General features: G+C 38.8%; 2 protein-coding genes across 4 annotated transcripts in view; one reads left to right on the forward strand and one right to left on the reverse strand.

Moving 5' to 3' along the window:
- Kif2a (kinesin family member 2A) overlaps positions 1–10,985 on the forward strand; it is a 56,375-nt gene extending 45,390 nt beyond the window's left edge. Inside the window, 5 exon segments of the mRNA XM_028884157.2 lie at positions 971–1,084; positions 2,194–2,344; positions 5,772–5,873; positions 6,274–6,409; positions 9,344–10,985. Of these exon segments, the coding sequence (XP_028739990.1) occupies positions 971–1,084; positions 2,194–2,344; positions 5,772–5,873; positions 6,274–6,409; positions 9,344–9,429 (589 nt within the window). The 3' untranslated portion in view covers positions 9,430–10,985.
- Positions 10,986–11,289: 304 nt separating this feature from the next.
- Positions 11,290–24,699, reverse strand: Dimt1 (DIMT1 rRNA methyltransferase and ribosome maturation factor). 3 transcript variants are annotated; one of them, XM_028884178.2, is made up of 12 exons: positions 24,478–24,699; positions 24,094–24,167; positions 22,849–22,935; positions 21,828–21,889; positions 21,656–21,749; positions 21,522–21,571; positions 19,464–19,587; positions 19,023–19,115; positions 18,039–18,103; positions 16,453–16,516; positions 14,509–14,615; positions 11,290–12,813 (listed from the first exon to the last, which is right to left on the reverse strand). In XM_028884178.2, the coding sequence occupies exons 1-12, from the start codon at positions 24,554–24,556 to the stop codon at positions 12,771–12,773; spliced, it is 942 nt and encodes a 313-aa protein (XP_028740011.1). In that variant the 5' UTR covers positions 24,557–24,699; the 3' UTR covers positions 11,290–12,770. The 3 variants fall into 3 exon arrangements, with proteins under 3 accessions (XP_028740011.1, XP_028740002.1, XP_037065340.1); XM_028884169.2 differs by having other exon boundaries at positions 24,094–24,691; XM_037209445.1 differs by lacking the exons at positions 21,828–21,889; positions 24,094–24,167; positions 24,478–24,699 and having other exon boundaries at positions 22,849–22,921.
- Positions 24,700–27,908: the final 3,209 nt, after the last annotated feature.

Here is a 27,908-nt window from a genome sequence, read left to right on the forward strand (position 1 = left end):
AAATGTCACATAAGGCAAGATGAGAAACGTTATAATTCAGTTATATGTAACTGTTGTCATTAGCAAAAACATTTTTAAATTCCATTCCTAAAGGCTATTTACCACCCACATTCATAAGTGGCATCACCAACCACAAAAACTTGAGTGTCTTATTTTCTCCATCATATGGAGGATGTTTTACAGTTAATACAATTCTAGATGGATAAGTTAACCTTAATTCATTACAAACTGGGCATGCCTTAAGGCATTCATTCTCATATCTGGTTTGAAAAGAACTGCAAAAGTGTTGAGGACTCAGGGCTGGGGAGATAGCTCCAATGGCAAAGTGCTTGCTGCTCAAGTGTGCAGACTTGAGGTTGGACCCCCCGCATGTGTGTAAAAAGGATGAACACGGGACACACACCTGTAATCCCAGAGTTGGGGTGATGAGGACAGGAGCAAACTGGCCAGCTAGTCTAGCCAAATTGCTGAGCAACAGGCTTAGTTAAAAGACCTGGCCTCAGAAAATAAAATGGACAAAGTTGAGGAAGACATTGCGCTTCAACTTTACACAACACACACACACACACACACACACACACACACACACACACACACACAATGTTGATTTATTTACAAAAATGCCAATATCCATTAAATCTGGTTGGTTTTAGTAATTTGATTGCATGGGTCACATAGTTAAAGCAAAGGACCTTTGAAGTTTCTAGGAAGATGTGTGAGAAAAGAGAGAAGTAAACTAGAAAGGAAAGGAAAGATTAAGGTTTTTTGTTTTTTTTTTTTTGTTGTTTTTTTTTTTTTTTTTTTTTTTTTTGAGCAAGGGGATCAATAAAACATGTTTGGAAACCTATTTATGAAGTAATGTTCTAAAATACACTCAACGATGTTAATATTCTTTTCTAAACAAAAGTTGAACTGTGCATTGCTGTCTTTACCAAGAGTTCTTTTAATTTTCACTGTTTTGGTACCGCAGAGTAAAGGAGTTTGGAATTAGTCCTTCAGACATTCCCTTCTCCCAGGGTAGTGGCAGTCGCCCTGATCTCTCTCCTTCTTACGATTATGACGACTTTTCTCCTTCGATTACCAGGTCTTGCCTTGTTTCTTTGACTAGCTTGTTTTGAATTGTGCTGCGTATAGATATTCATTTATTTCTTGTGTTCTAAGCCATTTTTCATTTACACTTCATTTATTAGCAGGTGGTTGTACTGCATGATATGCATTTTTTATGTCCCTCATTAATTTACTTTAAATTTTTTATTTAGAACTTGAGCTCCATATTTTCCTTTGCTTTTTAAAAGATGATGTCACTTTTGCATATTTATCTTTATTGTGTGATAAAAAAGTTACTTGTCTGCAAGAAAATAATGATCCTTGTGATTCATAAAGTATATCCTTTTTAAAATTTGTGAACTTAAGATATACAGCTTTTAAACATGACAGAAGTTAAGATTCTTACAGTCTTTAGACATTCAAGATAAAAATGACTGGCTGGTCATGGTGCACAAGCCTTTAATCCCAGCACTTGGGAGGGTAGGGTAGAAGCAAGCAAATCAATCTGATTTGCACATTGAGTTTCAGGCCATCCAGGGATACCTAGCAAGACTCTGTCTCAATAAGTAAAATAAAATTATTTTTTACTTAGCTAGCTGAGCAGTATGACTGCTGAAATCGTAATAGGATATAAACTCCCCTCATTTCAGCAGTGGTTTCTTTATGGATCTTAACAATTTTTGTATCATAAAATGTAATTGCAATTATAGTTTATTTCTTTGAAATATTTAATCTATATACTTTGCTAAGTTTCCCTGACTATGAACAATAATTACACTTGAAGTAAGTATAGGGGCTGGAGAGATGGCTCAGAGGTTAAGAGCACTGACTGTTCTTCCAGAGGTCCTGAGTTCAATTCCTAGCACCCACATGGTGGCTCACAACCATCTGTAATGAGATCTGGTACCCTCTTCTGTGTACATAATAAATAAATAAATCTTTAAAAAAAAAAAAAAGAAGTATAAAGTTGTTTAAGTAAACTCACATTAAACCAACAAATCCACAGAGTTTAGATAAATTTGACATATAAAGTGACATCATCGATCTTACTACATTAATTGCTTTTGTATTGAATAGGTTGGTGTTTTCTTGTATCTCTGCATATGAGCCTTTCATAATTTTAGATTAACTTTTATATATTTATAGGGTAAAAGAATTGACTGTAGATCCAACTGCTGCTGGTGATGTCCGTCCAATAATGCACCATCCACCAAGCCAGATTGATGACTTAGAGACACAGTGGGGTGTGGGGAGTTCCCCACAGAGAGATGATCTAAAACTTCTTTGTGAACAAAATGTGAGTCACATATCATTGTTACTGATCCAGCTTTAGTTTGTTTCATCAATAGCAGAACTTAATTGAACACTGTAATCTCAAGCAGGGATCAGCAAGTCCACCCTGTGGACTAACCATCCACTGAGATAAGTACAGCTTTACTGGAATATAGCCATGCTTTTCTAGCTGCTTTCTTACCACAGTTGCAGTGACAGATGTATGGTTCATGAATCCAAATAATTTCCCGGCTTACTAGCTCTCTAATAATAGCCTATTTATTTTTCAGATTTTATGCCTACATTAAAATTTTAGTGCCATGCAGTGGTGGCGCACGCTTTCAGTCCCAGCACTCAGGAGACAGAGGCAAGTGGATCTTTGTGAGTTCAAGGCCAGCCTGGTCTACAGAGTAGATTCCAGGACAGCCAGGGCTACACAGAGAAAACCCTGTCTCGAAAACAAAAAACGAAATAAAACATTTTAGTGACTAATTAGTTTAAGATTATATATAAGTACATCATATATAAATCTTTAAAAAAAAAAAAAAATCCAAAACACTGTCAATAGTTCTTGGCAGTGGTAGATCACAGCACTCAGGGCAGATCTCTGAGTTAAAGGCCAGTCTGGTTTACAGAGTGAGTTCCAGAACAGTCAGGACTACACAAACAAACCCTGTCTCAAAACAAACAAAATAACCTGTCAGCATAAGTATGTGCATTAAACAGATAAAGGAACTATATTAAAAATCACAGTGAGCCTGAGAAACAACCAAAAAAACCCAATAAAATGCCAACATCCATTAAATCTGGTTGGTTTTCTATATTTGAAGTGTCTTTAAAAATTTTATAATTTCAAATTATAACTATTTAGTTATTATTAAAATATATAATCTATAAGGATAGGCAAGTATAAAGAAATGCTTGTGATCTGGCCATGTAGCACAAATCTATAATCCCAGGACTTGGGGAGCTGAGGCAGGAGGATTGCTGCAAATTTGAGGCCATTTTAAGTTCCCGGCTAGCAAGGACTGCAATGCAATAGCATGTCAAGAAAAAGGAAAGCAAGGTGGAGCGGCTGGGCTGGTAACTCGGTGGTAAAGAGCTTGGAAGACAGAGCTAAAAGTGAGGTCCTAGCTTAAGTCCATCTTCCCAGAGTTTTCATAGATAACTGGTTGTTCTTAGACTCTCAAAGCAAATCTGGAACTATGTCTAGATATGATACCTCCCAAAGATAAAAGAAAACCAGAGTAAGATAAGCACCTCCTATAGCAAAACTTTGCATTTATTGTATCTTACTAGACCCACACAGGCCACAATTTTTCTTTTTAAATTTATTTTTATGTGTTTGAATGTTTGCTTACATGTATATCTGTGCATCATGTGTGAGCATTGCTGAAGGAGGCCAGAATAGGACACCAGATCCCTATAACTGGAGTTATAGATGGTTGACCATCTGGGTGCTGGGAACCAAACTCAGATCCTTTAGAAGGGCAGCCAGTGCTCTTAACCTTGAAGTCGTCTCATTAGTACCAAGCCAGGATTTTAAACTACATCAGCTTTTACAGACCCCATATCACAGAGTGTACAATTCTTTGAAATTTGCTACCAGGAACTTACCTTGATATTATTCAGCTGAAATGTTATTGCATGTGTACATATTCTTACAATATTCTCAATGAGGGATACTAAAAAGGAGAAACTCTAAAACATATCCTGGAGAGAAAACTAATATAAGTAGATGGTTAATGAAGTGTATTAGAATTGCAGAAATATATTTCTAGAGACAAACATGTTTGGGAGTAAACTCTAAGGAATGCAGGTATTTGCATAATTTCAGATCCAAAGGAAAGAGGATATTATGGGCCTGGAGGAAGTAGCTAGGAAAAAAAAGTATTGAGTGTATATTCATGAGGGAGAATATGAGAAATTTTATGTTCCCTATAAAAAGCAGGTACATTTATTCCCATAGAAAGATAAAAAAATTCTTTACTACTATGATTATGTAGATTTTAGAGTATGACAGCTTATTGATGAAAGTCAAATGTCAGGTTTTTTTTACCTATTTAGAATCTTGAATGACAACCCCTTCACCCCCATCCCCAAAACAGGATTTCTCTGTGTATCCCTGGCTGTTCTGGAACTCATTCTGTAAACCAGGCTGGCCTCAAACTTGGAAATCCACTTGTCTCTGCCTCCTGAGTGCTGGGATTAAAGGTATGCGTCACCGCCGCCTGGCTTAAGCGCCATTTCTAACATGTTACAACAGTTTTTATGTAGACGTCTATGTAGTAGTCTTTGTCACTGAAGCTGTATTTTGAGAAGACAGATTGAGTTACTAGAACTGGCTTAGGCAGGAGACTCCAAAAGTAAAGATAAGCCAGATAAATTTTGAGTTCATGTAACAACCAAAACATACCTGTGTTGTCATGTGTTTGTTGCTGAAGTATAATTAGGATTTGTTATTTGAGATTTCTATAAAAAAACAAACAAACAAAAACTATCTGGCTTCCTAGCTGTGGTGGTACACACCTGTAATTCCAATACTAGAGAAGCTGAAGCAGAAAGATTGCTGAGAATTCTATGCTAGCCTGGACTAGCTATCCAGTACCAGGTCAGCCAGGAATGCAGACAAATCAAAATACACATCCAGACACACACACCTGTAGTTGTAGCTGTTTGGGAGGCTAAGGCAGAAAGGATGGTGAAATCCAGCAATGTGAGGCCATCCTAAGCAATACAGAGAGAAAGAAAGAGCCATTTCTTTACTTAAAGATGCTATTTTTACTATCAAAATGTAAAATGATTTGTATTAGCATAAATGGAAAATAAGGTATGGTTTTTAAAAAGTTAATCCTTGAAAATAGTATTTTGATAGTCACTTTGAAATACAGTGTACCAAAGATTGTATCCTTACATCTTTCTTTTCAAGAGAAGAAACTTAAACTGGGCATAGTGGCACACAGCTGTATTCTCAGCACTTGGGAAGCTGCCGAAGCCTGGCCTCCATAGTGTCAGGCCAGCCAGGGGTACAGAGCTGGCCCGTGCCTCAGAAAAGAAAACCCAAGTCTAGTCTGAGCAGTTGCTGTCATGCCTCATCCAGTCAGTGGATGTGAGGTAATTGTTAATGAGGGGAAGCCGGTACCGATAAGAAAACCAGAAATGAGCTTTCCCTTAACCAAAAAGTTGACTGTTCCAAAAGACTGCTTTTTAGGGTAAGTCTGCACATAATAGGAATAGATTCCTGAGTGACAATGACTGCTTGCTTGTGAGCTGGCTGCCTTAATTAGACTTTACAGAACTGCCTTTGAGCTTGGGCTAAGCTCAGTGGTAGAACATGGGTCTCTTTGAAAAAGCACATTAATTCCTGGGTGGGCTCTCAAGGAGGGAAAGAAAACAAAAAGTGACATTTAAAGTATAAGCTTTAGGTCATAGTTTTAACTTTGTGTTTTAAGGAAGAAGAAGTGTCTCCACAACTGTTTACTTTCCACGAAGCTGTCTCCCAGATGGTAGAAATGGAAGAACAGGTTGTAGAAGATCACAGAGCAGTGTTCCAGGTATGTAAAAAAAGGCCTCCTGGCAAACACCTTGATGAAATTTTAAGAACTCTTTGAATAGAACACAATTCTTTTAAAATTTCTTAGTTGCATGTGTATCAGGCATATGATAGCAAGTATCTCCCCATAGTATTTAATTTAATTTAATGAACAAGTCTGAGGATCTAGCTCAGTGGTAAAATGCTTGCCTACCATTTACAAAGCATGCCAAGGGAAAAAAAAGTTTATGAAAATATTTAATTTTACTATGAATAGAGGTGTCATGTCTACTGATATTTTTGAGAATATCAGCTTAAGTTGTTTGACTTAGAACTCCTGATTTGTAGGTCAGCCTGCTCTGATAAGTATTTGTAAAGCATACCAGTTTACAAATTCTTTTGTGTTGCATTTTTATCATCAGGAATCCATTCGCTGGATAGAAGATGAAAAGGCTCTTCTAGAGATGACTGAAGAAGTAGACTATGATGTGGACTCATATGCTACACAACTTGAAGCTATTCTTGAGCAAAAAATAGACATTTTAACTGAGCTACGAGGTAATTTGTTTTTCTTCTTAGTGTTTGGTATAAAATTTGCATGGTATTAGGATGTGTAGTAGTGAAAAGGTTTTGTATGATGATTGAAGTAAAGATTATAGACAATTTTAGCACCTTTGTTCAAAACATATAAAGACAAACCAATCATTTAAATGTTTCTCTTAAAACAACAATTTTAAAAAAGATTCTGGGGATGGCTCAGTGGGTAAGTACTTGCTTTTTTGTGAGGATCTAAGTTTGTATCCGCAAAACCCAAATAAAGGTTAGGTGCAGTCACACACATCTGTAGTCACAGTCTTCCTGTGGTGAGATGGGAGGTAGAGACAGAAAAACCCTGGCAGTTCCAGCTATTCTGAGGTAGCAGTGGCAAGCAGAGACCTTCTTTTGACATGATGGCTGCAAAGGAGAATTCCTGGAAAGAAGCTGTCTGCAGAGGCTGCTGGAGCAGTTGGAAAGTTGCAGAGTATGAGCCAAATGACAGTTTGTTTGGCTAAACTGTCCACAGCCCAGTGAAGAGCCAGTGAGTCCACCTGTGTTGACTCTTAACATCCTGTGCCTAGCAGATAGGCAGACCCAACATCCTGATAAACAGATAACTTCACAAAAGCTTATTCCACCCATCAAAGCATTGTTAGCAGATTATCAGATAGCATCTGAAGCTGGTAGTTGATGTTTCTCTGTGGCTAAAACCTGGCTCTAAGATGTTTCCATCATTGTGTTTTTAAAATGTTTTATTTGTGACTTTCTTTGTTCAGTTACTATAAAAACTTCATCAAATTACATATACGTTGAAACATGGAATTTGGGGCAAATCTGTGTTCCTAGGCCATTGCCTCTCCTATTTGGCTCCAGAATATGCTTTATCTCCTGTCTTTTTGAAAAAGACAAAGGAAGTGTTCCTCTGAACACTACAGCACAGCGTGCTGTACTCACATGAACGTAGGTGCATTGTACACCATACACAAAATTCATAAAATTACCATTTTCGATTGTCTATACTCATGTTTCATGCATTGACTTTTTGCCTATTCTGTATACCTTTAAAAATACCTTGTATGTACTGATTTTGCTTCTGCTTCTGAGTGTTTATGTGTGAGAACATGTAAATTCAATATGAAATCAGATTGAAATTCCTACTTTTAGCCACAGATTTGCTGCTCAAATATTTAAAACAAGCCCCTCATGAAGTTGGTGATTTGACATCATGTAGAATAAGGTCATTAGTGTCTGTTTTAAAATTACCTTTGTTTTTAATGTTTTTCATATTCAAGCCTTGATTTGAATTTTTGGGTAATTTTTCTAATAATTTACAATTGGTCATGGTTCTGTATGTATGTACATGCATATAGATGCCAGAGGTGGATGTTAGGCCTCTTACTTGTTGAGGTTTCTCACTGAAGCCGGAGCTTGTCAGTTAAGCTAGACTGGCTGGCTAGCAAGTACCAGGAGTCAGTCCTCCCATGTTGGGATTTTAGGTGTGTCCTGCTTGACTCAGTTTTATCACATGGATAATAACTGGAGCCTGAACTCTGGTCTCTGTGCTTGTAAGCACTTTACCGTCTTTGCAGCAGCCCCATAATCATCATTAATATTATCACTTTAAGGGATAGAACCTAATGTAGTCTGAGTTTTTCCTTGGAAATATGTAACGTTCAATTTAACTGACTTTTTTCCTCGGTTGTCTAAGATTCCATGTCAGACATATTTTGGGGGAAAGTTGCTATAGAAATAATTTATTACAGAATTTTTTTAACCATCTAGAGATAATTTTTGAGTGATAAAAGAAGTTTGAGAGCTTATTCTCTTAACAGGCATCAGATCCAGCATCCTTTAGATGAGTTGTCAAAAGATTCCCCCAACCCTCAATAACCGTTTAAAAGTTTGAAAAGTTTGTGGAAAATCTCATCCTTAATTGGAATGACATTTTGTGAAACACTCCATCTACAAAATGTTTTAGTCCAAGTGGCACAGCTCACAAGTCTTTAATTTTAGAAAAAATAATTTTGTAAAACACTGTACTAAAAGGGGAAATGTTTTTTTCATATGCAGGTCATCACACAGAACTGTTCGTTGTGGTTTTGTTATGACGATTCAACCCAGGGCCTATTGCTTATCACTGAGTTACATTCCAGCCTAAAGTAGAATTACATAACTGTTGGCACTATTTAGAGCTTGAGTAGGCCATTGTTGAAGGGTGTTGTCTTATGGAGAGTAAAATGTTTGAGCATTCTTGCTTATAAGCATTTATCCACTAGGGGACAGCAACATACCAATTATTATAAAACATATTACTAAATGTTCCTAGAGCCAAAGTCACTTCCATTTGAGCACCACTCCTGTAGAAAGATGTCTCGTTCCCAGAGCTGTTGGTAATTTCCCTGACAGTTTATTAACAAATTAATAGTCCTTATAACTCTAGATCAATACATGGTAGTAGACAGAATAGATAAGAGCAACTGAGTGTTACTGTTACCCTGTCTTGTAATCCCTGATGAGGAAACAGATGTCATTTTTTTTTTAATTTAGCTGTTAAATTTTCTTAGCTTAAAAAAGGTGGAGTAGGACTGAGTAGAAATCTCATACTATTGAAAGAAATATGTTTTACACCTGAGTAATACTCATCGTTTCGCTTTTAGAGTGGACTACATATTTAAACATTAAGAGCCTGCCTATATTCCCCCCAAAATAGAAAGACTAAAACTCAACGCTATCAAATCCATGTAAGAGAAACTGGTTGAAAAATAAATGGGTTTTTACTAGGCATACATAAAACTTCTTATAGTAGAACATAGTTCTGAGGTAGTAGGTGACATAGAACAAGAGAAATGCTGAGTTTTTGTTATAATAAGTGCTAACTTGATACACACTATAACAATTGTGTGCCATATTGCATATTCTACAATACTTACTCCCTTGTTCTCTTCTTATCTCAAGATAAAGTGAAATCTTTTCGTGCAGCACTACAAGAAGAAGAACAAGCCAGCAAGCAAATTAACCCCAAGAGACCTCGAGCCCTCTAAAGTTGGTATTTGCTACTAAAGGATCCCCAGAATCCCCAATACTGTAACAGATGGTGGTCCAACTGTAAAGGCCACTTGAACGTTTTTGAAATCTTAAGTGTGTGGAAAATATCTTGTCCTTCACCTGAATGACATTTCAATTTTGTGAAACACTCCTTTGTCTACAAAATGCTTCTAGTCCAAGAGGCACAACTAACAATTGGGATTAGTGAAGTGTTTTGTTTCATTTACCCAAATAGTGATTGCTTTTGGATATCCTTGCCAATTTTATTTAAAGATTGTGGAAGTAATCCAGAAGTGGAGAGTAGGGGAAGCCACAAAATGTCCTTTAACTCAGATCCATTTTCATAGCAAGACTGAGCAATTTTGAATACTTTGCGTGCATGCATACCTCATCAGTGGTTGTACATACCTTGCCTACTCCTAGAGACAGCTGTGCTCACTCCTCCTCTGTGCCTTGACTAAGGCTATTGACCCTAGATTTCTGAAGCACAGCCAAGATAAAGTACATTCCTTATTTGTAACTGTAAATTACCTTTATTGTGTGTACATTTTTACTGTATTTGAGACTTTTTTTTTGTGTGTGTGACTAGTTAATTTTGCAGGATGTGCCATATCAATTGAACGGAACTAAAGTCTGTGACAGTGGACATAGCTGCTGGACCATTCCATCTTATATGTAAAGAAATCTGGAATTATGATTTTAATACCATGACATGTGATTATAATTTTCTTAGCATTTTCTTTGTAAAAAACTAAAATATAAACTAGTTGGTGTATAATAAAAAGTAAAGAAATTCTGAGAAGAGTTTTATCTTAGGATAATACATTATATATGCAGTGTGTGCCAGTGGTGTTAACAAGACTAATAGTGTAATTTGAACCTTAACAATGCCATTATTTAAGTTGAAGTGTTTATTAGCGCCCCAAATTTTACGTACTGTTAAAGGAAATTGGCTTCTGATGCATGAACATTTGTATGTACATTGAAAGTAGTCCATAATACAAGTAAGATAACCAAGTGTAGACAGTATGTAACCCCAAGAAGTGTCAATGCCTTATGAGGCAGGTCATAGCAAGTTCCATCAATATCTAGTATGTGATGGTTTGCCATTTGGTAAGAATCACATCTCATAGATAGATTGGTAGTAAGGAAGGCTACTCTTTAAATGGCAGCACTCACTTTCACAGCTGCTACTCTAAAAAAGAAAACTGGCCAATTTTCATGTAAATATTGTTTAAAGATTTATATATATATATATCTATATATCTCTAGGAGTTTTCCCTCGGTTCCCAGTATATAGTCCAGTAGGTTAACCAAAGAACCTCCCATGTTTCTCTTGATTAACTCTAGGGAGCCTACTGATTCACTCAGTGAGCCAAGGGAAAATCTATGAATAGAGTCAATGAGCCAGATTCTTTACTTCACTGATCATAAATGAGAGGGTAGCTGTGAGGAATCCTAACACCGTGGTGAAAAGCTCTGTAAACAAAGTCTAAATCAAATGTAGATTTTTCACAATATGCTTATTAATAAATGAAATCTATGAAACGAATTTAGAAATAACGTACTTCAATATATTCACCTTTGTTTTGGAAGGAACTCAGGTTTTCTTGCAGTTGTAAGATGTATTCTATTTATGTCTGTTTCAAAGACGAGAAGAAGAATGAACTATTTCTATTGACCTTGTAGAGGCTGTCTAAGAAAGTAATTTTTGCCGGGCATGGTGACACAGGCCTTTAAATCCAGCACGCAAAGGCAGGTGGATCTCCGAGTTCAAGGCCACCCTGGTCTACGTAGTGAATTCCAGGATAGCGAGAATGCCTATGTAATGGGCAATAAAGACACCAACTTGCTCATTAAGCACAACAGTTTAGCTTTAATGTTACCGGCACTGGACAGGTACTATTCTTTGGGAGGTCCTTATAGGTACGTGTTGCCTTATGCTGGCTTCATCTTAATCCACAGTCAGTATTTCAAAAACAGTACCAGCAAACATCTTGGGAGGTAAAATACAATTTGGCTTTACAGAAGGAAAACTGAAGGCTAAAGGGGGCTAAGGCTCAGCAGTTGGTGAGAGTCGAGGGGAACAAACTGAGAACGCCTAGTTGAGTGGAATTGTTTCCCTAAAGGTAGAAATGGTACAAGTGAACTGAAAATAGTTCTGTGACAGTAAAGAAAATTAACCCTGAAGAATAGTTACTATTCGTGTGACAAAAATTTTTTTGTTTGTTTTAGATTAAATGTTCTTTAGAACCTTCTGAAACGTAAAGGCTGCTATACATTATTTTAACTATTCATAGCTAACTATTCAAAGTCATAATAGCATTTACTATATGACTCTGAAGCCAGATTTTGGGGAAAAATATCTGTGTAGGCAAACAATTTATATTCTTAAGTTTACTTAGTGTACCTTTGCTAAATTAATTGTAAACATTCCTTAAGTTTCAGGTACAAAAGGAGCCAAATATCCAATGAAGATAGTTTAGTTTCCTTATATAAATAAAACAGCTAATTTATTAAAATATATAAACAGCATTTATCTTCAGTCTGACAAATTTTAAATAGCTTAAAAAGAAACACCAGGTACTAGAATTTTAATTATCCAAGAGTAATTAATGAACAGCCAAGAGCCTACAGTTGTGGGAAAATAGCTGTTATTTTAAGAAGCTGAAAACTGAAACTAATAAAGCCCATTTGATTTACAAACCTCCCTGGGATTTTTCTAAATCTGAAATTTGTAGATCTTATCTCCCCTAAGAAAATGGACCTGACATGATTTTATAGTTAATTTCTTTCTAAGCTTCTGCATTTCACAGGCAGTCAGTCATACATAGAACATGCTTTCACTGTGTAGCTGCAGCAGACTCTAGCTCACCCAGAACTGAAATGTTGTCTGTGTTGCAATAGGTCATCTAACAAAGAAGGCATTAATACATGGAAATTCCATAGAATGAAGGTTGTAAAAGAAAGTCATGTTAAGTAACTTACTGTACATGTGAACAAGGAGGAATATTGGGGGAATCTGTGACTAGTTGACAGAGTGAGCTGCAGGCCTAAAGTAGGCCTCACAGTCCATAACACAGTGAATAAAGTAACACCTTTAGACAATAAATTGTTAGAAAGTTTAAGTGTATGGTTGTGCGTATCTGGCGGCTTTTGAACTTGAAAACTGTTATATGTATACTGAACCCTGACCTTTGTAGTATATTTAAAATACTTAACAACAAACAAACAAACAAAATACATAGAATCAACCACTTTTAACATACAGGATAATAATATTAGGAATTATAATTTCATTTTTTTCTTGGTCTTGGAAAAAAATGTTTTCAAATGGCTAGGAAAAGTGGATACCTTCTGCATTGAATCCATGTAGCAATCTGAAGGGGAAGAAATGGAGAATGAATGGTGTTACCAAAAAGCCCAACTTCTGACACATAATGTACCTGTACCATTAATATATAAACACATGAACATACTTAAGACACTTATTTCTAGCACTAATTATTAAAGAAATTTTACTCTCCAAATAAAGTGGCAAAGCATACCTTAGTTAAAACCATGTCATTTTTATGTCTTGTAACATACTGTTGTCAGTTACATTGGATCTGACTGAAATTATCTTAAAGACTTGCTATCCTTGATTCGGCTCATCACCACTTTATTTTGAGCATGATCAACAGAAAAAGAAACTAGCTGAAACTTGAGACAAAATGAGATAAATAATCTCTGCCTATTCTCAAGTTTAATGAAATATACGTTACTTCTCTTTGTGGATATTATGTGCTTATCTAACTTTTGTTAGAAAGCGGTAACCTGAGGAAGTTATGAAGTTTAAAATACAATGTATTTGGACCTGAGGTTCTTTTTCAGGATGACCATAGGAAGAGGCCCATATGGATTAAAATGTCTGGAAAAGCAATGTGTTAGATACTTAGGAATAGCATTCAACTGTTAGGATTAACATCCATTGAATACTCAGTATTCCTGCTAGCCAGCCACTAAAACAGTAATTCCATTAAGTCTTAGTTCTAGACTGTTCAACTGAAAAAGCAAAATAGTGTTTTACAGCACTGTATCCTCATTTTTAAATTCAGTCTCTAGAACACTAATGCTTTAAAAGTAAACTGGCTAAAAATGGGACACACATCCTAGAAGTAGAGTATTTGTCTAGGCCTCTGAATGTAGTCCCCAGCAGTGTAAGAAAAAAAACAGTAAAGAAAACGTCCAGGAACTTCTGAAAGTTAAGTGTTAGTGGGTACCAGTTAGTACAATTGGGTAATTAACTGAAACTTGCTTGGTACAAAGTAAAACAAAGTTTGGACCCAACTGCCCAAATAACTATGGTACCCTTGCACTTCACAGGTGTAGAACTCGCCTCAGACCACATAACAACTGCTATTAAATGGATAATCAGATGTGGTTATAACAGGCATTTCACACTTACCATCTGTTTAATAGTAGCTATTCTAAAGTAAGGAAATCATGTGTCATCAAATCCAGTTACATATGTTATAATGATTTTTCTACCTTACAGGCTACTTGGAAGAGGTAAGCATAAGCTATTAAGACATGAATGATTTGGGGATTGGAGCAGGAGAAAAGAAACACACACAGCACACATAAACCCAGGCTATCTTCTGGCGCAGACTGTTCTTTACTACTGATCTTTACATCCATTCTGCTGCAGCCAACTAGCTGCCATCCTTCACACCAGTGGTTCTCAACCTGTGGATTGTGACCCCTTTGGAGAGGTCAACTGACCTTTTCACAGGGGTCACCTATGACCATCAGAAAACATATTTACATTATGATTTAACAGTAGCAAAATTACAGTTATGAAGTAGAAATGTTAATTTTATGGTTGGGGGTCACAACATGAGGAACTGTATTAAAGGGTTGCAGCATTAGGAAGGTTGAGAACCACTGCTTTACACCAAATACTGTTCCAAACTACGGAAGTGCTATGCAATAACTCTCCCAGGCAGCACCTTACGCTGCTTAAAAGCCTTTAAGTCTCTAATCTTAAGATACCACAGTAAAGAAATGTAAGCATTTAGAACAAGTGTAATTACCTGATAAAGTCATCTATGTCCATGGAACGGGCCCGTTTTTCACTAAAACCTGTGCTGGTTAGGATTTGCTGTATTTTATCTGCTATACTGAAATCTTCTGGTATTACCTATCAATATGAAATTCAGAATAAATGAACATCATATCTTTAATGAAGATACCATGACTCTTTTTTTTTAAGTTCAGTATATTATAGTCACTTTTAATAGATTTGTAAATGACAGTGGGAACACTTGACAGTTTGGATAAGACTTGGATTTCTAATTAAGAGACTGATTTTGTGACAATAGTTTTAATACTTTGAGATATTATGCTCTTTTTCATCTTTAAAGTAGTAAAATAATAGGTTTTAGACTTTACAAATAAAGTGAATAAAATTTTAAAGCAATTATTGATCTTTTCATACAGCTCACCTAGCCAGGTCATTTTCCTCAGAAATGAACTCTCTCAAGTATATTACATGTTGCTTGGTTTAGTAGCTCACCCCTGTAATCCCAGTCCTTGGGAGGCAGGAGGAGTAAGTTCCGGGCAAGCCTATGCTACAGATTAAGACATCTCAAAACAACAACAGTGATTGATTTTACTTGATTCACAACATTTATCCATACACCTTTTAAAATTCAACTTAATTTTTTTTTAAAGTTAGATTCATGTAGTAGCTTTTGTCCATATTAGAGAATGGAGACAGCTATGGTATATTATAGGGACAATATCTGGGCATAAAAAATATGAAGAAAATAGTCTTAATATGTCTGCTTTGTCAAACTTAAAGATGCTGAAAAACCAACAGAATTAGCATATACACATGCAAGTGTGTATGTACGAGGACTCCATACTTAAATTCAAGTCAAACTGTTAAGAGGCATGATGCACAAGACCAGAAATTAGCTATTCAACCCACACTTTATATTGATGACTTAAAATTTCTAGATGTTAAAAAAAGTCACAAATAAAACAGTAGCAATCTAATCTGATGTGGTAACATAGAATATGCCTTTAATCCCAGCACTTGGGAGATAAAGGTTGAAGCATCAGGGATTTAAAGACATTCTCAACTATATAGTGGCAGCCTGGGCCATAGTCTGAGCAACAAATAGGATAATCAGTTTGGGTTAGCACATTACACACATTTAAGTCAAGCAAACTACTAATCTATATATTTGAATTATTATAAGTCAGTTGAATCCAGTTCTTACTAGGGTTAAATACAAATGTTAAAGAGGACCCAGTTCATAGAGTTTACAGCAAAATTAGCCTATTAAAACTCAAGTTAGTTAGGTATGGTGGCTCGCACCACTGAGGCAAAGATTGCTGGGTTTGACCTCAAACCCATCCTAAGCTATATAGCAAGACCATTTCAAAAACTATCAAGAGACCTGTAGTAATTACATATTATGTATTGATTTTAAGGGTCTTACAGAATATACAGGTTTAAAAGCAAAAGTAAGAATTGGGGGGGCTTGAGTACAATTTTATCAGTTTAAAACGAAAACACCACAGAGTAGTCGAGCGTAAATCTTGGCAGTTGCCTTGAAGAGAAGTATGGAGGAGGGAAGGGAAAGAGCTATGCTGCTTGAAATAAGTTTGCATTGAGGTCAGACACATGGTAGGGAGGGTGTCCTGGAGAAACAATAAAGAAACCCAAAGTGTTAGGGAAAGCATGCTTAGAACCGATAGTTCTAGTGAGGAACCCAGAAAGGCAGGCAGACTTAGGAAGCAGCATGGCTGTGCTCTGTACATTGGTAAAAGGAACATTTTTAAAGTAAACATCCCTGAAAGAGCCTGCAGGTGCATGCCTTTAATTGCAGCACTCGGGAGACAGAGGCAGAATGATCTCTGAGTTTGAGGCTAGCCTCCTCTATGTAGCGAGCTCCAGGACAGCCAAAACTACATAGAGACCCTATCTTAAATGAACAAAAATCACTGAAATGATAATTTCTACTTACAGTATTATGGACTGAACAGTGAATTCTGTAGTTTCTTTCCAACAGCTGTTGTACTGCGCTTGATCTGGAAATTAAGTGATAATTACAAAATCAGATTTAAATTTAAACAAAATGAAATATATGTTCCAGGCCTATGAGGTGGCTCAGTGGTAAAGGCGCATGCTGTCATGCCCAATAACCTGAAATAGAGCCCCAGAACCTACATGGAGGAAGAGGACCACTTTTGTTGTTTTCTGAGACAGATAGACAGACAGACAGACAGACAGACAGACAGACACACACACACACACACACACACACACACACACACATGCGCGCGCCACATGTAATTTGTAAAAAATTAACGCTGGGTGGTGGCACACACCTTTAATCCCAGCACTCTGAAAGCAGAGGCAGGTGAATCTGTAAGTTAGAGGCCAGCCAGTCTACAAAGCAAGTTCCAGGAAAGCTAGGACTGTTACCTAGAGAAACCCTCTCAAAAAAAACAAAAACAAACAAACAAAAAAAACCTGAGAAAAGTAAAGGAGTGTATAGTATAATTTAGTGAAATTCAGGAATTTAACAAGGGTATAGAATATTTAACTTATAAAGGTAACACTATGTATAAAAAGTAGTCCTAATAAACATCTCTTAAGTCCTCTTGTTCTTTAAATGAGAGTAAAATTAAATGAGAGTCAAATTCCATACAGTGCTTTTAAAAAAAAAAAAAAAAAAGTCAGGTTGTTATGCTTCCCAAGCTGTCCTCAAAATTCCAGTGTTCTAGTGATAAGACCATTTTAACTTTCCAAGTAGCTAAGCTACAGATACAGTGCCTTCCACTCACAAACATAAATTCTAAAGAGTTCTTAGATACTCCACAAAATATCCCCAACCACCCCCACCACCCCCACGCCCCGCAAAAAAAAAAAAAAAAAAAAAAAAAAGTTGCCTGGGCTTGGTGGCAATGGCCTATAATAATATTAACTGCTTGAAAGGCTGAGGCAGGGGAACTGCAAAGCTTAAGGCCAGCCTGGGAGTCATTGCGTGATAGAATGCTCAGTTAGCATGCTTAAAACCATAGGCTCAATTCTTGCCATGGCCAGGGGAAAAGAATGTTCAAGCTCTCTCAAATCTCGCCTCTTTTAAGATAGTAAAACAACACATAGACTAGAAGGTGGCTGGGCTAGTAAAGGTCCTTGTGCGAGCCAAATAACCCGAGTTCCATGCCCTGACCACATACATACAAGTGGGAGAGCACCAACTCCTCAGAGCTGTCATTTGCCCTCCACATGTTCCCCATGACACAGCTCCACCTACAATAAAAGGAGGAGGAGGCAGAGGAGGAGGAGAAAACCCAAAAGCAAAAACTTGGCAAATGTATGGTTAAATTATTGTTTTTCCCATTTTACAAAGAAAAACCTGGTTTGACTCCCAACTTCATTTTTCTTTACTGCATTGTTTCTCAGAGTATGAAATTATTTTAAAAGGCGGAGTCTGTCTGACACGAATAATCTCCGTACTTAGGGTAGCTCTATGGGTAAAGGACTAGATGCTGTGACACCTGGAAAACTGTTCCTTCACCATTTACAAAGTAGTAGAATACTTACTTGAATGCAGCAGACAGTGTCTTGTTCTTCCGAACAAAAGTGATCCTTACTAAGCCATCCCATTCCTGAAATATAAGATGAATTATTTGCTTCAGAATACTGAACTTCTTATCTATGCCTCTTAGCTGTGATCTTTTTTAATATATAAAGCTAGAGAGAATAAAAATGGCCTGCATCTTGATCTAGCTAGCACATATGCAAAAGATGCACACTTCTGCACTTGTGTGAATCTCACTGGATATAACTGGAAAAACAGTCCCAATACATAACATGGCAGTAGGGTCACTTTCAAAACAGATTCAAGCTAAGGACAGTGGCACATGCCTATAATCCCAGCACTTACGATTAAGAGTTTAAAGTGATTCAGTACCTAGAGAATTTGAGCCTGGTCTTGAGCCATAAGAGAGACTACCTCAAAAAACCAAAATATCAAATTCAAAACACAAACATGATTTAGGATGTAGCTTGTGCAACAAGTTTTTCTCTACTGTAATTAGTTGAATTTCATACCAAATCATCTAGATTTTTTTTTTCTGATCACAAAACCAGTAATTTTAATTGGAAAACTGTTCGCCACAGGGGCTGAGGATATAGTTCAATTGTAGCACTCTTGCTTCAGCATGTATAAGGCCTTAGGTTTTTACCCTCAGTACCACTAAAGAGTTTTACCACAGTATTATTCAAACGTAACTATTTTAATTATACATTGTTTTCTGAGTTTTATTCAATGTTTCGGGCACCTATAATCTTAAAGTTTTGAAATGTAACTGTATTCTAATCATTTTGCCTTTTACAAAAATGTTCCATGTTTTTGTGTGGTATACATAACTATTTTCAATCAAATGATTCCATCCTAAGGTTGCACCATAATTTCTATCTCTTGTGTTTGGATATTTAGATTGACTAAGTATTGTTCTGTTGCTTTAGAATGACATTTTCCAACCTGGATTTTTTGCCTTTAATAACCTAGTAATTTGGCCTCACCTGAAAATTGATAGGTGGTGGCGGATTCTTAGGTTCTATCCTTACAACGCTGGACTCCACCTTAGGGGGTGGTCTGAAGTTATTCTTCCCCACCTGTTAATCAGAAAATGTTTAGTCCTCTCACAGGCAACTTTATTTACTTTTTGTTTGTTTTTAGACAGTCTCACCATGTAGGTCTATCTGGCCTGGAACTTCACCCCTCTACCTCCTGGGGTTAAAAGTGTGTGCCACTGTATCTGGCAAGTGTAACTTTAAATTGGTAATCAAAGATACTCTGTTGGGCAGGTACGGTGGCTTAGGCCTGTAGATTCGGCACTTCGAAAGCTGATAGTTCCAGGCTAGTCTGAGTTAGAGGACAAAACCCTGTATATGGCAATACCAAGTGCTCGGGGATGAATTAAACTAGCTTATTTAATGATTTAAAAAAAAAGCCTCACATACCTTCATTAGATGGTCCACACGTGCTAAAAGCTGTGTATTAATGGAGAGTCTACAGTATAGTTTATCTCCAGGTTTTGCAACCAAACGAAGAGCAAATTCTCTTTGAAACATAAGTATAGCACATCTGAAAAGGAAGCAGAAAGGAACAAGAAAACTTGCTCATTTTCAATTACAGCCATATTTTTTTAATTAAATTTTTTTTTGTTTTTTATGGGTCTGAATGTTTTGCTTGCATGTATGTATTTGCACTGTGTGTGGAATTGGTGCCCATGAAGGTCAGAAGTAGGCACTGGATCCTTAGGAGTTACAGCCAGATGTTAGCTGCCATGTAGGTGCTGGGAATAGAACCTGTCTCTGCAAGAGCAACTTACACCCTTAACCACTGAGCAATCTCTCTGGTCCCTATAGTTGTATTTTTTTTTTTTTTTTTTGGTTTTTCGAGACAGGGTTTCTCTGTGTAACTTTGTGCCTTTCCTGGAGCTCACTTGGTAGCCCAGGCTGGCCTCGAACTCACAGAGATCCGCCTGCTCTGCCTCCCGAGTACTGGGATTAAAGGCGTGCGCCACCAACGCCTGGCCTAACCTATAGTTGTATTTTTAAACACAGTGAACTGTCATGGGAGGATTTGTAGTTAAGGACAGTATGATCAGAAGGTACACTTTTACCATTAGTATTATTGCTACAAAACAGACAAGTGTACTCTTAACCCCAAGGAAGATGGCTTTCCTACATGGATTAAATGAACAGCTATTTTCATCTATTATTATGTATTAGTATCAGTAGTATGTATTAGTCTATGGTGCCTTCTGAAAAACAAGCAAAAACAGTCAAGTTTACTCCACAGGAGAACTGTATTTGTGATGTAGTTGGAATTATATCTGAGGTGTGGCCTGGTAGGTCAACAATGTCCAGTGTTTCCTTAGTTTAACAATTTAAAAATATGTGGACTTCTTCAGCAACAATGGGGACATGTTTAAAGGTTAGTGAAGAGAAGCCCATCTCTAAAACTGTATTTGAGATTTTTTGTGTGGTGTACTGGGAACTGAAGTGAAGGCCTCATGCATGCAAGCAAATGATCCACTGAGCTGTATATCCAGTCCTTTCGTCTGCTTTTTATTTTGAGATCAGGTTTCACAAAGCTGCCCAAGCAGGTATTGAATTCACAATCCTCCTACCTTTGCCTCCTCCAGAGTACATCCATATATGTTTACATATCCCAAACAAACCTTCTATGAAACTCTATGTAGTTGTCTCCTGATAGAAATCTATCCCATCATTTAAAAGGGGAATGGGGGTAGGGTGGAGTGGAGGGTTAAGGCATGTTACCAAGCCTGATGACCTGAGTTTTGATCCTTGAGATCCTGTAAGCTGTCCTATAATCTCTGTAAATGCATAGGCACGTATACACAATTTTTAAAAAGAATGGTTATGTACTTCCACAATTTATAAGTTTATTTTATAAATACTAAGGAGGTATGTGACTTAGTTTCAAAGCCACTGGTATAAAACATTGTTTTAACAACCAGTTAAAGTTATTGCAAATACCTAGACATAATGTAAGAAAATTTTTTATCAATGTTTATTGAAGAGTATTAGAAAGTAGAGGGAAAGGCATGCACACACATTCACCACCCCAAGTAAAAGACCAAAAAGACCTTTATGAACTAAAAGACCTCCCTAGAAGTCAGTATTTTTATGTATGTGCATGTATATGCACGTTTCTGAAACAGAGTATCATGCAACGTAGGATGGGCCTGAACTAGCTGTGTAGCCAAGATGAGCATAAAGTTATGCTTCTACTTCTGGTACCCACGTCCTGGATTACAAGCATTCACCACAGGATGAGTCTTATGTGGTGCTAGAGACTGAACTTGCTGGAGAATGCTTTCTGGATGCTAGTAAGCATTTCACCCCATCCATTGAGCTTACATGCCTGCCCCAGAAACTGGTATTTTCTACAGAAATTCTCTAATAGTTTTTTCAGTTGGGTTGATTTTTGGCTGTGTTCCTGGCCTAAACTGTCAGTCTAAAATTTAGCAGTGACTTGTTTTCACAAACCTGAAAAATGGCCGGTGAAGCAACAACTTGAAGACAAAGGGAGAGGAGATCTGAAAGAGAATTAGTAGTTAGCTTTGAGGAAAGACACACGGGAGTAATACTTAGTATGATGCTTCTGATAGTCTGAGGGATACCTGATAAGGCAAGTTTGCCACACAAGCATCAAAGAACGGCAAATCCGATTTCAATACATCTCCCACCAGGACCTGGAGTTTGCTGGCCAGAGGCCTGATAATAAGGAAAGAAATTTTAAGAGAATGTTTTTTCATGAGATTGAAATGTACTTTAATTATTACATATACTCACGTGCCCTGAACTCTTTTGTGAAGTTCAGCTACTAGCCTTGGATCAAGTTCACAGGCAACTACCTACATTAACAATAAAAAAGCTTCATTGTGGAGTATAAATCTTTTACCATCCAAGTAATAACTCATATGATCTGCATGATTTAAACTTTCACCCCTCACCCCCAACTGTTTTCTACCATTTCAAACAACATTCTGTTTGGTCTCCACGCTTTGATGATGATGGAAAGAATACACTTTATGTAATCAGTGCTTTTTTTTTTTTTTTTTTTTTTTTTGGTTTTTCCAGACAGGGTTTCTCTGTGTAGCTTTGCGCCTTTCCTGGAACTCACTTTGGAGACCAGGCTGGCCTCGAACTCACAGAGATCCACCTGCCTCTGCCTCCCAAGTGCTGGGATTAAAGGCGTGTGCCACCACCGCCAGGCTGTAATCAGTGCTTTTTAGACAGCACACAAGAGACCTATTCCCAGAAGTACTCTTATCCACTGATATCCAGAATAGAAGGCATAACACCATAAGTGAATGAAGTGGATGAAGCTGAAATTATTCTATTATAATAGCAGCAGAGGTTTCACTAGCTTTCATGACTGTGTCTATAGGGTAGACACTCAGGTTGCTTCTTCGTTTTGACTCCCAGGTCTATTCTTTATCTCTTTTTTGCACCCTGTAGGTCAATAAGTCTTCTGTTGAACTTGGTCCTAATAAATTTTAACTTCATTGCTTTGTTCCTCCAGGCTTCATGATAGTTAACTGCTCTTTGCAATTAGTTCATATGTCAGTGTTCCTATTTTATTGTTACTTCTTTAATAAGCATGTAACCCATCCCTATATTAGATCCCCCATCAATACACCAAGGGTAGATTTTGTTTTCTTGATAAATACATTTCATTTTCAGTTAAAATTTCTAAGTGCTCAATAGTTGCTGTTGAAACAATGGCAACTAATTTAAAACATTTATATTGTAAACCAGCTGAGCTAATTTGATAGGAGCACAAGAATCCCCCCCCCCTTTTTTTTTTTACCTTTTTGGCCTTTTCTAACAGCTTGACAGTCATGTTTCCAGTCCCAGGCCCAACTTCCAGCACCACATCAGTAGGTCTTAAGGCAGCCTAAAAGCAAGCACAACTCCTTATGCCTGAACACACAGCTTATAAACAACTGCTTTTATTCATCAATGCACAGATAAAGATTTTACCCTAGCTTCATTTTTCTTGTTAACAATGGTACCTCAAGGGCATTAGGTATAAATGAATATCTCCATTTCCTGATCTAGGGGAATATATTCAACTTCTGGAGTCAGAAAAAGAGCAAGAGCAAGCACCTCCTCAAATGGCTTCCTGCTTTCTACACTAGTGATAGTTCCAGCAACCTGTAACTAAGTCTGCTCCTATCAACAAGTTCAAATGGAAAGAGCATAATGAGCTTGCCAGGGTCAGCATGTGGGAGCAAGACTTCTCAATTCTCCATCATTGTGTAGTAAGGATATAGCAACCTCACAAAACTGTGTGCAAATACATACAACTAGAATATTCTGTGAGACTGGGTAACAATTCTTTCTACACCTCCAGGATGCTCCCCTTGTAAGCACAGAAGTGATTTGTACTGTCTATATTTTGCCTCCTGGCACTCAATCATTCATAACCACAACACAACACATACAGAATAATCCTCCAAATAATTTATATGCAGTACCATATATTTTTCAGAGGAAAAAACTTCCTTTGTGATTTAGACATGAGTTTAAGCTCTAGACTAAAGAGTAACAGTGATATGGTGCTTAGAAAGTGGAGTCAGGAGGACCAGAAGTTCAAGGCTGGCTGTCTACATACCATATTTGAGGCCGGCCTCAGTTACATGAGATCCAGTCTCAAAAGTAAATAAGCAAAAAGCCTCCAGAAAGTTATTAAATAATCTGGAAATTAATAAGCAAGTGCAAAGAAAAGTCCACCTATGAACTAGATAATTCATAGAAAGATAGAAGACTTGAAGTTCAGCAGAAACAGATTCAGAAAGAAGCATGCAAAAGACAGCACAATTCTTAACTCATTCAATACATAAATACAGAGTGCCTATTTTATGTCAGGCACCTATCTTATTTTCTTAGAGTCTCACTATGTAGCACAGGCTGGCTCTGAACAAAGCATCGCCCTGCCTCAGCTTCTCCAAGTGCTGAGATAAGGGCACACACACAACATAACGTCAAACCAGGGGTAAGTAATCCGACAAAGAGACAGACAAACGCTCTGCCTTTCCTCTTCTACACCCACCTTATCGATAATGCTGTTTACAATTAGAGGATTTTTCAAAATGTGCTGCCCAATCCCTGTGTTGAACATGAGTCCTGGAATAAAACACGAAGCAGCCTTAATTTCCCAACTTTTCAAGAATCGATCCCAGGCCGTCCCAGAGAAGCAGCCGAGACGATCAAGGATGCCACAAGCGTCCCGCTCACGGATGGGGTTGGGATGCAGCTTTAAGTTCATCCATCATCCCTCCTGCTGGCCAAGGAAGACCAGGCGTGGGGAAGGGTCATCGCTGAGCCAGCACCCTCCTCGGAGCGGCCAGGAGCGCGGGCCACAGTGGGCCTCCCCCGCCGCGGCTCAGTCCGCACCGAGAGACGCGGTCCGCCCCCAGCTTCCTCCACGCCGCACCTCCGGCCCTCTTCAGCTCCCGGCGCTGCTCCTGCCGCTCCCGCCGGCGGCCACTCGCCGCGGACTTGGCCTTCGGCATCTTCTCAGGGTTACCCGGGCAAGCGCAAGAAGCCGAGCGCCGCGTGGAAGTCGCCGTCAGCGCCGTCACTATCAAAGCGCCGGAGAGGCCCGCTTCCCCTCCCACTGGGATCAGGGACCTTCCTGTCAGCGGCAGGCTGAATCCCAGTGGCCACTGGGAATTGTAGTCTCTACCCAGCTGGAGCCCGGTGGCCGCCGGGAATTGGAGTCTCGGCTGCGGCAACGCCTTCCCCAGAAAGCCAGGGTTCCCAGAAGACACCGCGCTTGCTGAGCCACGCGGTTCGGATTGGCTGGGTCAGGGTTGGCAAACTGGATTGGCCAACCCCCGGGACCTCTGTCTCCGCCCCGTCCCCCCTCCGCCCCCGCCCAGTCCCATCCCTCTGCTGACCCTCCACCAAAGATCTCTGATGTGTCTCTCTCCTTTCCCGGGAGGTTGTGGAGTGAGAAGCCTAGGCTTGAGGGATACGGAGCCAGGGCTGTTACACACACAAAAAAAAAACCTGTCTCGGGGGGAAGAAAAAGAAATAAAAAGAAAGAATCTGCACCCCAAGCCTTGGTTTTAGCGCTTCCTTTGCTGTCATTCAAACTCTAGAAAAATTCTAAACTAGCCTAGCAGAATCTTCCAAGTTCTACTGTTACGGGGCTCCCACCAGCGAAGGCCACTGGGACACTGTCTCTGAGCCAATGCAAAGTCTTCATTCCAGCCGGCTGGCGACGACAGCTGGGTAGTCAGGACCAAAGTGCAGCCCTGGTCCTTTCTCGGAGTCCATAACCTGACTGTAAAGTCCCCAAGGTTCCCATTCTGCAGTTGTAAGCTAAGTAGATAGTTACACAAGCCACAATATGCGATTAGCAAAAATAGGGAGTTGTTTTTCTTAAGCTCCCCCTTACAGTTACTAGCACCTTACTCTGCATACAAAGCTCATCTGAGCCCTTGTCACTTACTTCATTTCATTCACTGTTAATATGTACAGTTCTAGAGAGTCTACAGTATGCCAGTGAATGCCATAAGTTAGGAGGTGAAGGGTGAACGTGCTTATTTTTTAAATTAAGTTCAAAAAAATTTTTTAAGGGGAGGGGTGCAGTCTGATACGCCTCAGGCTCCCAGGCTGCCTCCCTGGGGCATGACACAAGCCTTCACTAGGTGTCTTGGTTATGGTTTCTATTGCTGTGAAGAGACACCATGACCAAGGCAACTCTTAGAAGGAAAACATTTCAGTGGGGCTGGCTTACAGAGCGTTAGCCCATTACCATCATGACGAGAAGCATGGCTGTGTGCAGGCAGACATGGTGCTGAAGAAGGAACTGAGAGTTTTACACCTTGATTCCCAGGCAGCAGCAGGGGACTGTGCCACACTGCGTGTAACTTGAGCTTTTGAGACCTCAAAGCCTGTCCCCACAGTGACATACTTCCTCCAAGGTCACATGTCTTAATAGTGCTACTCCCTATGGGCCAAGCATTCAAACATGAAGTCTAGTCCTATTCAAACCACCACACTATGGCAACAGTACAGCACATTCTGGACTTCACACTTGACGCCAAAGCTGATGGTGAGACCATTCAGAAAGGCTTTTCCTTTCTCCAGGAACAGGAACAGGAAAAGGTTCATTTTCCAGGAACAGAAGATGGCAGGGTCACTGCATACCTGGCATAATCATAGCTATTTAGTAACTTACACACACACACACACACACACACACACACACACACACACACACACAAATGGCAGCTTTGTCAATTTTAGAATTTACCCACATGGATTAGTGTTTCTGGACCTTCAGAGTTATGACAGTGATGAACAAGACAATCAAGAAATGACAGCTTTTTGAACAAAATAGAAGGAAAAAAAGAAAAAGAAATGAAGCAGGACAGTATTTGGCAGGTGAAAAATTCACCACCATGTATTGGAGAAATTATTTTGGCCACTCCACGTAGTTAAAAGGATATTTATTTAATGGCGTAAATCACAAATTAAGTGAAAGGTAGGTCGCAGGGTCTGGGAAAGGTGTATCGCAGTCCAGCAGTGTTCTCTGGAGCTCTGCTCAGTTCACCTCCACCGTTCAGCGTCCCAGCACAGAGAGAGCACACAGAGAGAGCACTGGCCCATCCAGCTCTCGGGTCTCCAGGCTCCTCCCCTGGCCCCTTGTGACAGTTGCCAGAGTCTCATTGGGGGTTGGAACTTCCAGATCCAAGCTGGAATGGCTACCCACTACAACCATGGCTCAAGGTGAGGTTGCCAATAGATACTGTATCTGTGAACCTGGCATTCCTATGGGTGGAGATGGCTTGGGAGCCTGAAGGCCAGCTAGCCTGGAGTGCCCTACACTGTGGCAGAAACCTGCCTCATCAGGATGGAAGGTGAGATCTCTGACCTCCACATGTGTGCATGGCATATATGTAGATGAACTCTCACACATTTTTGTAAAAGTTATTCAAAAGTAGTAGGCTGAGAGGTAGTCATGTGGTGCAAGGCTTGTCCAGAATGTGTGAGGCCTTGAGTTTGATCTCCAGGACCACATACTATTAATACTACAAATAATATGCTTTGCACCTGCTAACTCATCTTGTATCAACTTAAGCTGAGACCATGCTGAAGATATCAAAAGAACAGAAAAGGAATTGTCTTTCTTCCCAATACTGCTGCCTGCATTAAGATGCTATAACTGATGAGAAATATCTATAGAAATGAAAAAAATGAGTGTACTAGTACAAGGGAAAAAACCAGGTATTAAAAAGTTATACATATCCAATAAGCCTTTGAGAAGCCTTTTTTTTTTTTTTGAGACAGGATCTTGCTGTGGGATGGTCTGTATGTCAAATTACTCTGATTGGTCAATAAATAAAACACTGATTGGCCAGTGGCTAGGCAGGAAGTATAGGCAGGACTAACAGAATAGAGAAAAGAAAGAACAGGAAGGTAGAGGGAGTCACTGCCAGCCGCCGCCATGACAAGCACCATGTGAAGACTCCAGTAAGCCACAAGCCACGTGGCAAGGTATAGATTTATAGAAATGGATTAATTTAAGCTATAAGAACAGTTAGCAAGAAGCCTGCCACGGCCATACAGTTTGTAAGCAATATAAGTCTCTGTGTTTACTTGGTTGGGTCTGAGCGGCTGTGGGACTGGCGGGTGACAGATTTGTCCTGACTGTGGGCAAGGCAGGAAAACTCTAGTTACAGGATCTCATTATGTAGCCCTGGTTGGTCTAGAACTCACTATATAGACCAGGATGTCCTCAAACTCACAGAAATCCACTTGCTTCTGCCTCTTGAACACTGAGATTAAAGGCATGCACCACCATAACAGACAAGATGGATTGATTGATTTGTGTGATTGTATGTATGCCGTGTG

This window comes from Peromyscus leucopus, chromosome 11 (assembly GCF_004664715.2).
Source record: "Peromyscus leucopus breed LL Stock chromosome 11, UCI_PerLeu_2.1, whole genome shotgun sequence".
Classification (NCBI taxonomy): Eukaryota; Metazoa; Chordata; class Mammalia; order Rodentia; family Cricetidae; genus Peromyscus; species Peromyscus leucopus.